Genomic DNA, 13,054 nt, shown 5'->3' on the forward strand with positions numbered 1-13,054 from the left:
AAGCACATGCAAATTGAATGGTTTGTTTTGTATTTATCTCTATCAGGTCAACCCGATAGGTAAGATAGCAACATAAAAAAGGTTTCAGGTGGTTATTATAGGAAGGGAAGAAATTTGGGTTGAGACAGTGATGACTACTCCTCTGTAACTGTATTTGTGGCATATTGTAGGGAGCTTAACTTTGAAGTCTAACGTGTTATTAGAGGCTTCTGTCAATATTCCTTTTTCTGAGAATCACTTATTACTGCATTGGTTTTATCTTTCTCATATCCCAGGCAAGTGACCTGTTACATGGTACTAAAATAATAAAATGTGAAGCTGGATGAACACAGCAGGCCAAGCAGCATCTCAGGAGCACAAAAGCTGACGTTTCGGGCCTAGACCCTCTGATGAAGGGCCTAGGCCCGAAACGTCAGCTTTTGTGCTCCTGAGATGCTGCTGGGCCTGCTGTGTTCATCCAGCCTCTCACTTTATTATCTTGGATTCTCCAGCATCTGCAGTTCCCATTATCACTGTTACATGGTACTGTTATATTTAGACAGACAGTAGGCCAGACAGAGCTTCATTTAATCATTGGTTTCACTTCTTCCTACCCCTTCCTGCATATATCTTCTGTTTACATTTCTAAATGAGGCATTATTTCCTGCCAATATTCACCTTATTTAAAAACCTGAAACCAAATTAAAATGAGGAAAGAAACTTCTATCAATGGTGTGCCTTTCTTTCTTTGTTTTTATCTGCTATATGGGTATTAGAAATTTTAAGAAATAACAGTCTGACAGTTTTGAGCCTTTCCTAATAGTCAACAAAACATCACTAAAGTCATTAGTTAACTTCAAATTAAACCATTGTTAGCTTTATTTAAATCCTGATTCCCTTTGTGATTTTAAAATCTTGATCTCAGCCTTGAATACACATTTTGGCATAGCCTTTCGGGCTTTTTGAAGTAAAGAATTCTACAGATTCACTATATTCAGAAAATAAATTCATCCTTATTCCTATCCTCACTGGATGACCTCTTATTTGAAAATTATGCCCTCTGGTCCAAGGTTCTCCACACCTAACTTTCTAAGCTCCCTAACAATCTTGAATATTTCAATAAGGTTGCCTCTCATTCTTCTACGCTTCAGTGAGCACAGCCCTCAACCTTTCCTCATAAGATAGTAATGCCAATGCTAGTATGTCATTCCATAGACAGCGAGACTGAAACCATTCACGGGCTGTGGTCTATAGTTTTAGCCAGATTTCCTTACTTTTGTATACCATTCCCTTCGAAGTAAAGGCCAACATTACATTTGCCTTCCTTATTATTCAGATGCTAGTTTTTTTGTGAGTTGTGCATGAGGACTCCCAGATTTTTCCATTCCATAGCTTTCTGCAGCCTTTCTCCATTTAAATAATATTCTGTCCTCTATTCTTCCTGCCAAACTGCATAACTCAGATTCTCCCATGTTAGGTTCCATCTACCCAAGTTTTTGCCCATTTTCTTAACCTGTCTATATTTCTCTGCAGGCACTTTGTGTCATTCTCCAGTTGTCTTCGCACCTATTTTTTGTATCATCTGCAAACTTAGTTAAGTAAAGCACCCTTTATAATAGACTGTAACATTTTCCCAACAATAGATATTAAGTTAAGTGGCATTTTGTTACCTTTTTTTTGGTCCTCCTCCATTTTTGAATAAGTGTGCTACGTTGGCCTGGAAAACCTCTGTGGAACATTTCTCAGAATCTTAAGATTCTTAGAAGATACTTCACCTTATTTAAGAAAAGATGTAAATGCATAGTAAGCAATTCAGAAATGTTTTGTCAGATTAATACCTTGAATTGATAGGTTGTCTTATAACAGAAGTTTGGACAGGTTAGCCACTGGGGTGTTGAAGATTCAGAGGTGACTTGATTAAAACATGTAAGACCCTGAGGTGTCTTCACAGGGCAGACATAGAGAAAATGTTTCCCTTTGTGGACTAATCTAGAGCTAGCATGTGATCTCAATGTTCAAACATAAGATGAGTCATTGAAACTCTCTTCTTGGGAAGGCGGTGGAAGCAGGATCTTTGAATATTTTTAAGGTCGAAGTGGATTGATTGTTGACAATACAGGGATGAAATGTCACCGTAGGCAAAAAATGAGATTACGATCAGGTCAGTCATGGTCTAATTAATTGGAGAGCAGGCTAGAGGGCTAAATGGCCCACTTGTGTTCTGTGTTTTTATGTAATAACTGCTAACTATTTAAGACGAGTATCTCTTCTGTATTGACTCTGGTGGTCTATCCTTTACCACTGATAATCAGTTAAGTCCTTGCCTCAGCATAGGGAATTGAGAATTAATGAACGCGACCTATCCAAACTAGAATCTGACTTGCATACAGCAGTGGTATCTGGAAATAGGACATGGTGATCAGTGGTAGGTAGACAGAACTAATATGATGCTGATGAAAGAAGAAAAGAAATTTGAAGAAAATTGAATTTACCTCTTTAAGAGCACTTCTTACAGTTACATTTCATTTTCCCAGTGCTGTCACCCTCTGCTTTTGATATTGCTGGATAGGAGTAGCATAGTCTGTCCTGGCAGAGAAATGTTTTATCAATATCAGAACACTTGCTATAACCAGCAAAATGCACTACTGAGTACCTTAAAAACCGCAAAGGAATGGTACTAATTTATGTGAAATGTCAAGACCTGGGCATTGATTTAACTCATTACCCAAATAATGATGGCTTCTCATCAATATGTCATAAATCACTGAGTCATCAGAATGATTAGCAATGACTAAGTTTAGACTATGATATTTTGGAAAAGCAGCAGCAGTTACTGATGCAGAGTTCTTGTCTGGATACCCTGCTTATTGAACAGAAATAATGGCCTGAATCTTAACTACCAGCTGGTTACTTTACTGGCTGCCAATGGCAGACTGAGACTTCTGTCTCCTTTTATTGGCTTTTAGTGGCTGCCTCAAATCCCATGCGTTAATTTCCGAAAGTCGGGAAAAATGGTAGAAATTCACATGATGTGGAGGCTGCTCGATGACAACAGAAAATTTGCAAAATTGGTTACTGGGGTGGTTCCAGAAACATTGGAGCAGGTATAGGCCATTTGATATGATCATGGCTGATCATCGAGTTCAATACCGAATCCCATTCTCTCCCCCCGCCACTTGCCCCTTGCCCCTTGCTCCCATTAACCACAAGAACTATATCGACCTCATTCTTGATGCAATAAATTGGCCTGAACCACTTTCTGTTCTAGTGAGTTTCACAGGCTCACTACTCACTCTGGGTGATGAAATTTCTCCTTGTTTCAATCCTAACAGGTTTACCCCTTATCATCAAGCAATGACCCCTTGTTCTGGATTCCCCCACCATATTGTTCCTGCGCCTAACCTGTTAGAATTACATAGTTTTCTGTGAGAACATTGGTTAGATCACTTTGGAATGTTGCATTCAATTCTGGTCTCCCAGCTATAACAAGGGTGTTGTGAAACTTGAAAGGGTTCAGACAAGATTCATAAGGATGTCCCCTGGGTTGGAGGGTTTGAGCTATAAGGAGAGGCTGAATAGGCTGTGGCTATTTTCCTTGGATCATCGGAGGTTTAGGGGTGAACTTAGAGGTTTACAAAGTCATAGGGTGCATAGATTGGGTGAACAGTCGAGGCCTTTTCCTAGGATAGGGGAGTCCAAAACTACCGGACGTGGGTTTAAGGTGAGAGGGGAAAGATGTAAAAGAGACCTGAAGGGTAACTTCTTCATGTAGAGGGGGTGCATGTTTGGAATGAGCTGCCAGAGGAAGTGGTGGAGGGTGGTGCAATCGTGACATGTAAAAGGCATCTGGATGAGTATGTGAATCAGAAGGATTTAGTGGGATATGGGCTAAATGCTGGCAAATGGGACTAGATTAATTTTAGATATCTGGTTGGCATGGACCAGTTGAACCAAAGGGTCCGTTTCTTTGCTGTACATTTCCATGACTGTATTCCCCCTTCATTCTTCTAACCTCCAGTGAATATGATCCTAGCCGACTCAATTTCTCCTTATACATCAATCCTGCCATCCAAGGAATTAATTAGGCAAACCTTCACTGCACACCCTCTAAAGCAGGAACATGCACTGTGGAATTAGTGATGAGTACTATCTGGAGGGGTGGTATTGCAGGAGTGGGAGAAGGTTTTCAATTTCCTTGTGAGGTGAGGAGAATTTCTACTGCACCTGATCCCACAAGGATAGGAAATTCACTGTCCACGGGTATAGTGCCAGAAGATTGGAAAGAGGCAAACATCATTCCCTTGTTCAAAAAAGGGAACAGAGATAACCCCGGAAATTACAGACCAGTTAGTCTTAGGTCCATGGTGGGCAAATTATTGGAAAGGGCTCTGAGGGACAGGATTTATGATCACTTGGAAAGGCACAGTTTGATTCATGATAGTCAGCATGTATTTGTGAGGAGTAGATCATGCGTCGCAAACCTTATTGAGTTCTTTGAAGAGGTGACCAAACATGTGCGTGAAGGTGGAGCAGTGGATGTGGTATACATGGATTTAAGTAAAGCGTTTGATAAGATTCCCCTGGTAGGCTCATGCAGAAGGTAAGGAGGCATGGGATAGGGGGAAATGTGGCAGATTGGATTCAGAATTGGCTGACTCTTAGAAGACAAAGGATGGCAGTGGACGGAAAATATTCAACATGGTGCTCCGTTACGAGTGGTGTACCCACTTGGATCTGTTCTGGGTCCTTTCTATTTTTGTAAATGATTTGGATGAAGGAGTGGAAGGGTGAATTAGCAAGTTCATGGGCAATACGAAGGTGGGGGTCATGTTGTAGACAGTGCCGAGGGCTGTTCTAGGTTACAAAAGGACATTGATAGAATGCAGAGCTGGGCTGAGAAGTGGTAGATGGAGTTTAACCCTGAAAAGTGTGACGTGATTCATTTTGGAAGGACAAACTTGAAAACAGAATACAGGGTTAACAGAAAGTTTCTTGGCAGTGTGGAGGAGCAGAGGGATCTTGGGGTTCACGTCCACAATTCCCTGAAAGCTGGCACCCAGGTGGACAGAGTTGTTAAGAAGGTGTATGATGTATTAGCTTTCATTAAAAGAGGGATTGAGTTCAAGAGACGTGAAGTTATGCTCCAGCTATACAAAAGCCTGGTTCGGCCACATCTGGAGTATTGTATCAAGTTCTGGTCGCCTTATTACAGCAAAGATGTGGAAGCGTTGGAAAGGGTGCAGACGAGATTTACCAGGATGTTGCCCGGAATGGAGGGAAGGTCTTATGAGGAAAGGTTGAAACAGCTAGGGCTTTTCTCTTCCGAACGACAAAGGATGAGAGGTGACTTGATAGAGGTGTACAAAATGATCACAGGTATAGATAGAGTAGACAGCCAAAGACTCTTTCCTAGGGTGGAGGTAGCTTTTACAAGGGGACATAGTTTTAAAGTGAAAGGAGGTAGATATTGGGGAGATGTCAAGGTAGGTTCTTTACTTAGAGAGTGGTAGGGGCATGGAATGCATTACCGGAGAGGGTAGTGGAGTAGGCCTCATTTGGGGCATTTAAGCAGCAATTAGATAGGCATAGAGATGATAGTATAAGGTAGCGGTGAAGGTTAGATAGACCTTTGGTTTTGGGTAAAAGCTCGGCACAACATCGTGGGCCGAAGGGCCTGTACTACGCTGTACTGTTCTATGTTTTAAAAGAAAATTAATAAAGAGCTTACCTACTCATCTCAAATGTCTTCACTGCTTTGGTCTGCCGTGAAGTTATCTCCGGCTCCCTGCTTGTGCTGCGAAGGTAAATTTCAGTCCAATACCAGAGCTACCTAGGGACCTGACATATGAATAGAAGAAAAGACTTGAGACTTGGGATAGTCCTTAGGATGCTTGTTGCCTGCTCCACTACATTTAGTCAGCTCCAGGGAGGCTTGGTACTTGGTTAAGAGATAATGGGAACTGCAGATGCTGGAGATTCCAAGATAATAAAATGTGAGGCTGGATGAACACAGCAGGCCAAGCAGCATCTCAGGAGCACAAAAGCTGACGTTTCGGGCCTAGACCCTTCATCAGAGCCAGTACCGCACTGTGACATCTACGACCGCGATCTTCCTGTCTTTCTTAAATATGAGATCGGGTTTCCATAGTGAGCCGTGTTTATCGAATAGTCTGGGCTCTACGTACGATGTCCAGCCGTACTTACTGACGTGTTTCTGCAACTGGTCAGCGATCTTATTATGGCGTTTGATTCGAGCGTTCTTAACGAATGGGCAGTTACTAGACATGTCAAGTGATGTAGTCATTCGGGCCTCCTTTCAATATAAAGGAGAGAGCAACACAGAGACAGTTGCGGGACTGCGTGCACTCAAAGTCCTAAAGGAAATTGAAAATTTCCAACCCAACACCCGCGGCAACGGTGAGGGGATGATAGACCTGATGGCTGACATCCAAGACATGATGCCGGTAGCACAAAAGGCAAACGAGGGGCGACCGAAACCACCCAATAGGTATGCAGGCTGGAGAGAGTGGGAATTCGAGAAGTGGCAAAAGCTGGAATGTCAGGGAACTGGCATCCAGTACTTTAGAGATGACAAGATCTCTAACTCTTGGATTAAGGCTGGAGTACAACAAAAATCCTCTAGATTCATTAACAGCGTGCTCTTGCGGTGTAACCTATACCCGACAAGAACCACAATATCTAGAGGTAGGCCGTACAGAAACAAACTATGCCGTAGGTGTGAGATGGCAAATGAGACCCTACCACACATCTCAGGAAACTGCCCATTCGTTAAGAACGCTCGAATCAAACGCCATAATAAGATCGCTGACCAGTTGCAGAAACACGTCAGTAAGTACGGCTGGACATCGTACGTAGAGCCCAGACTATTCGATAAACACGGCTCACTATGGAAACCCGATCTCTTGGTACTTGCACGTTTTTATCTTCCCATCTGTCTGACATCTGTAGGATTATTAAAATTGAATATCAGAAAGAAAAGACCAGTATTAAAGTGGTGCTTCATGACTGCAAGATATCTGAAAGTGCACTGAAATACATTTGAAGTGTAATGACTATTGTAATGTAGGCCATGCAGCAGCCAATTTACATATGCAAAACTTCCACAAACAGCAATATGATGGTGATCAGAAGTTCTGTTTGTTTCTGATGTTGATTGATGGATTGATATTGGCCATGAGACAAGAGATGACTATGCTGCTCTTCTTTTGGTGTTGGTTAGCTGGATGCAAGAATGCCGACAGTGCAGGTTCACTCCTGTACCAACTGAGGCCGCCGTAATGACCCACCTTCTCAACCTCCTTTCATCTCTTGAGGTCAAACTGACCACCAATCCTAAACTGTAATGAGTCAGCAAACTCTGCCTTGCACTTTCCTTTGGAAGTATGCCATGCCTTTTACATGCACCGAAGGAGCCAGGTGTGGCCCCAGTTTTACACTTTTCCTCAAGGACAGCATCTCCGACAGTGTAGTTTAAAAAAAGATAAAACTCAGAAATGAGCTCACGGGTCTAAATTGGTGTTCCATTTTCAGGTTTACAGGATAGCTTTGGAAAAATTTACATCACTTCCAGGTTTTGCTGTATTCCTTTCTTTCTGATGTTGGACTTTATGCTAGAAGCTTATGACTCTGAAGCAAAGTGGTACCAATGATAGCAAACAATGGTACCAATACTCAAGTGAAATATGGATCCACTGATTAATGCAAAATTGAAATGAATGTAAAATTCTATGAAATCAAGCCAACTCATGTAAAAATATATCCATCATAAATGTTACTTTAAAGAGATGGTTTTGTTTATCTTGTCTGTGCGTGTGTCTTTCAGGAGTGCACGTTTACTTGAACATTATTATCAAAATCATGTGATGAAATATTTCTCTTGCTTATTTTTCCAGATAGACGCCCCTTCTGTTGGTCAAATTAGTTCTGGACAGAATGTGGCTTCAGTTCCAGAAGAGTGCTTCAGTCCTGCACCCCATACAGCTGTTTCTAGGTTACCCAAAACTCTCAGGCCACCGTTAGGCCTAGGCGCAATCTCGAGACTTCCTGCAGCAAAAAGCAGGCTTGCATTGCAAAGCCAGAGAACATCGCTAAATTCCAGTGCACTTCAAATTCAAGGGCAAGTTGGCCAGGAAATTACAGGTAAATAACCATTAATTTTGTTTCTTTTTATGTTAAAAATCTCAGACTTGCAAATATCTAATCTGGGCAAATAGGGCCTTCCGCTGGGAATCATTTTCACCCTTTTCTTCCTCCCTTTATTCACTGAATTTTGTGACGTGCATTCTTTGTCCAGGACAAGCTGTATTCCAAGGGGATTGCCTACCAGTGCACCCATGTCTGAGAGCAAGTAGCTTGATCAGAAAGAAGCCTTGAATACTTCAAAATCTAACAGCACCTCACCACACCACTTGCGATATCAAACAGCTATACAAATCCCCAAGCATTTGTAGAACTAAAGCAAACAACCAGAGAAGAAAATCAACCAACAATTAACCCGAGAGTAGTTGATAGTCCCTTTAAATAGTGCTGGTGTAGAGGTCCTTCCTGCTTCAGAACGTCATAATGCATTGATTTCAAATCACGTTGAGGTTAAGATGCTAACATTCCAACATGTCCTCAGATTAGTGGCATCACCATATCCATTTAAAATGGACTCAGTTGACATTGTCTTGCTTTAATATCCATAATAGTGACAATGTATTTCTGTAACATTGGGAGTCTCATTTTAACATTTTGTCAGACATCCTGTTCTGCGGCCTGCCTGCTTTCAAAATGTTTTCCCCAAGCTTCAGTTCTCACACTCGGTCGTCCTGGCTTTCTGACTGCACCTGCTCTGTTTTCAAAGCCCTCTTCACTCCCGCATTCAACTCTTACCCTGTCCTCTGATCTTGACTTTAAAGTCTGCCAAGTCCATTTCTGTCCTGGCTGTCTTTCTGAACTTGCAGTTGATGTCAGGGCAGGCAAAACTGAGCATGCTCTACCACTGATGGCAGTGTTCTGCTACAGGTGAGTGTATTTTTAACATTTTCAGTATTTACAGTTAGGAAGGACCCATGTGTCACAGTGAGAGTGTCCCTCTCTCTGGGCCAGGAAGACTGGGTTCAAGTCCCATTTACTCCAGGAGTGTCAATATGGTGTGGAGCTGGAGGACATACCAGATCAGGCAGCATCAGGGGAACAGAGATTTTGATGTTTTGGGTCAGGATGCTTCATCAGGTCAACTTTCCTGTACCTCTGATGCTGCCTGACCTGCTGTGTTTCTCCAGCTCCACACTGTATTGACTCTGACTGTAGCATCTGCAGTTGTTGCTATCTCTGCTCTAGTCCAGGGGTGTGTAGTAATATGTCTGCACAAGCTGATTAAAAATATTTGTTTACAGTATTTGTACATATACTTACATTGTATTTCTACTGTGGTCTTAAATTTATTTACTTTAAAACTGATTTTAATTCCTTTTGGGAATTGAATAAATAATAATTCATTTCAACTTAATATTTTGAGTTGCTTTCTGCTGAGAAAAGTCCTGAAGTATCTAAATGTACAGTGTTCACTTTATATTTAATGACTCCTTCTCGCTTTGTAAGATGCTTCAGCTAGGAATTCACAAGTGCAGTACAGAATTTCAATATGTACATTATTTTTTCTGAGTGAAACTTGCATGCAAAAACTTAACTCTGACTTTAACATTGATTTCTATGGGAAGTCATGCTTCACTTAATATTGTTTCACTTAAAGTTGTGAATTTCAGGACTATAACCAGGACTTGAATAAAGTCTTACTGGATGGCATCCAGCATGATTCACTTCCAAAAGTGTCTGTGCATGGCGCATAGACCCTTAAGAGTACTCATATCACTCAACATAGAATCACAAACAAGCCCAATTTCTCATCCTATCAAAATCCTCAGCATATAGAGCACTTTGTCCTCACTTTACCTTCTCTTTTCCAGGGGAACAAAAGGCTTGTTTAATCATTCCTTATTATTGCATCCATCAATTCTGATAATATCCTGATAAATATTTTCCAGAGCAATGCTTCAATTTTGTAATATGGAGACCAGAACTGTGCAATGTTTCTCTATTGTGGTGTGACCCAATTTTACTTTCAATTTAACATTACCTCCTTAATTCATTGTAGTCCACAATTTATCTAGACGAGGATTTTGTCATTCTACATTTTGGCTGGTGTCTGGCTTCCTTGAACACTGTAACCATTCGATGATTTTGTCTCTGCTCTTGTGGTTTTAACTGTTGAAGTATTTCTTCTGACTTCTTCTGTATTAATACTTCCTCTGTGTTAGTTTCATCAGTGAGAGTGAAGGCAAAGTTCACCAAACGCATAATTGACTGATCTATGATTGTAACCAGAAGTTGTGAGGAAGGGAATCAGGGCAATATTGCTCCCTGATGGTTTCCTCAGAATGATACATTTCAGCGCTGCTTCTTGTTGACCTCTCAGCCATTTGATCAGGGTGATGGCAGTGGCTGTTAAAATTGGATGAACCTGTCTATTGTTGGCTCTAATGGGCATTATGTACTCTCCTCACTACATTCTTACTCAGGAATAAAGATTAAGGCAAAGTATTTATTCTGTATCCCTGCTATTTTGTACCAACTCCTTTGTGTTGATCTTGTTCATCCTTTAGTGGTTTTATCTCTGTGAATTCTCCTTTTGTTAATTCCGTACTTCTAGAATACTTAATTTCCATTTCTGTGCTTTAATATTTTCATTTTCACCTCCTTTTCGTTTCTTCACTTTTTCACTTGTTTTCCTTTCTTTTCCTAGTTGTCACTGTGCCTTCTCTTCTAAAGAATTTGGCTCTTTACTGGGGTAAGGTTCTATGACACCAGCACCCTCTAATTTCTAGGTGTAATGGCCATTACCAAGTTTTCATGGTTAATGTGTATGGCTTAACACATTATTAATGTATGGTTTGTCTGTTAGAGCATTACAGTCAACCATCTGGTTTTGCATGACATTGTGGGACATACAGGGCATATACAAGCCATGAATGCACTGGGAGCAGACCAGAATGAAAGTCACACAGATATATATACATACACGATGGTTCACAAAAATACATAGAAACTCAAGCATGCGGATAGACATACACACACTGATACACAGACACAGATGGACATAGACATTTATACAGATATCTGAATGTAAATGCACACATTCAGACACATCCATATATAAGCACACAAAAAAAGACAAATGGACAGGGATGCACATGTACACCAATACATGCACACATGGATACACCTACACAAACACAATGACAAACATGGGTGTTTACACACATGTACAAACAAACAGAGCTACACACAAACGCATGTTTAATTAGATTAAATTGCTTCAGTTAAAGAGCTAACATCATACAAAGAGCCGAATGAACACATTCTGTGCTGTAGTCTTGATGGGTTTAACATATTTCCGGATCTAAATTTATCAGCATAACACAATTGCTTGAACCTAGAAGTTTGTGGCTTAGTATGGTTGAAAAACTCACATAGGGTTAACTTGCCAAACTAACAGGGATCTCCTACTAAATAAAAACACCAAATACCGCAAGTGCTCAGCAGGTCTTTCAGCATCTGTTGAGAGAGAAACAGATAATAAGTGGAATCTGACTATTTATGAAGTGTTTCTGCCTTCAGAATCAAGTGCTGGTGCCGATGTGTGGTGTCAGTGTTTCTCTGGGGTCACATGGCATAATCATACTGGAGGCAACCCATTAACAGGCTGCTTCCACTTATACCTTCCAATTAAAGACAGTCAGTGGATTCCTGAGATAAGAGTCTGTAATCATAAACCCCTGAATGCCTGGCAACCCCCGTGGGAAAAGTGAGAGCTGCTGATGCTGCAGAGACACGTGAGGGCGTTTGAATATGTAGGCAGTCACCGAAGGGATTTGTAAAGTAAGAAAGAATGACCATAGCTTGCAGGCCATTATTATGGGGTTCCCTGCATATGATAGCTTATAGTTGTGGATCTGGTTTTCTCATCCCTCTGGCTTTTGGTTGAGGATAGAGTGAGGAGCAGTGTTGACGATTCCTTGTCCTGCCATTAGGATGTCCTAGCTAGGTACCTATGAGGCTGCAGGCTCGTCAGGAGACCCATCCGAGCTTGGGAATTTGCTCTCATTTGATCCTTTAATAGGCTGCATTTATTATCCTCTATTTCTGGGTGGTAATGACTACCAAATTGACCCCACCTTTGTCAATACTTTTTGGAGAAAGGGTTATGACTGGGAGCCAGTTTGATGCACTGAGTTTCAATGTTACAGTCTTACCTCTTTGGGCCCAGGAGGATTCCAGCATTTCAAGTGATGACCATTCACCAGAACTTGGGGTGTTCACGCATCTAACAATTTATAAGTTGCAGCCAACAGGAGGAAGGAAGGAAGGAAAGAGCAAGCAAAAAGGCATGTGATAGAATGGGCGGCAGACAAATAAAGGAACAAGCAAAATGTCTACAGAAGCTGTAAATGGAAAACAGTGGAACCTTGACCAACAGTCACCATCCAAAAAGTAAAATAGAGATTGCAATCTGAAATGGTGGACCTCATTGTTGATATTGGGCTTTAAACTGTTGTATTCAATGATGAGGTTCTGCTCCTTGAGCCTATGTTGAGCCTTATTAGAACAATGTAGGAGACCAGGGTCAGAGTGGGAGCAGAAGGATACAGTGATTGTAATGAGGTCAGCCAGGTGGACCATGTAAATTAAGTGTTCCCTGATTGTGGCTGTTGTCATGATCCAATCAGGCAGTCTTGGCTGACAGATATAAACAAGAGTGCCAGAAGTAGCTGTGAGCTAGCAGGGTCATTGTCGGCTGGGTACACCTGTAAACTAAGGATGACTTGGTGACAAGGTTACTGGCCTTTGTGAAGTTACTTCAGAAAGAAGAACTAAAATGAATGGTTACTGGAAGCTCAAGATCACCCTCCAAACTGAACGGCAGCGTACTGCAAGCCAGTCACCCAGTCTGCATTTGGTATCCCCAGTAAGGAATAGTCTGCATCACGAACAATGAATCTAGGATACTAAT

At 41.4% G+C, this 13,054-nt stretch overlaps 1 protein-coding gene across 7 annotated transcripts in view; it reads left to right on the plus strand.

Annotated features, from left to right (window-relative positions):
• The window catches only part of LOC125453689 (microtubule-associated tumor suppressor candidate 2-like), a 403,189-nt gene that overhangs the window by 168,052 nt on the left and 222,083 nt on the right, over positions 1-13,054 (plus strand). For 6 of the 7 annotated variants that reach the window (XM_059646692.1, XM_059646691.1, XM_048533561.2 and 3 more), the window contains 2 exons: positions 7,893-8,139; positions 10,787-10,831. In XM_059646692.1, the coding sequence (XP_059502675.1) occupies positions 7,893-8,139; positions 10,787-10,831 (292 nt within the window). The remainder of the gene's footprint in view (positions 1-7,892; positions 8,140-10,786; positions 10,832-13,054) is intronic. The other variant, XM_059646695.1, reaches the window with a different exon arrangement.

This window comes from Stegostoma tigrinum, chromosome 6 (genome assembly GCF_030684315.1).
Source record: "Stegostoma tigrinum isolate sSteTig4 chromosome 6, sSteTig4.hap1, whole genome shotgun sequence".
NCBI classification, from domain to species: Eukaryota; Metazoa; Chordata; class Chondrichthyes; order Orectolobiformes; family Stegostomatidae; genus Stegostoma; species Stegostoma tigrinum.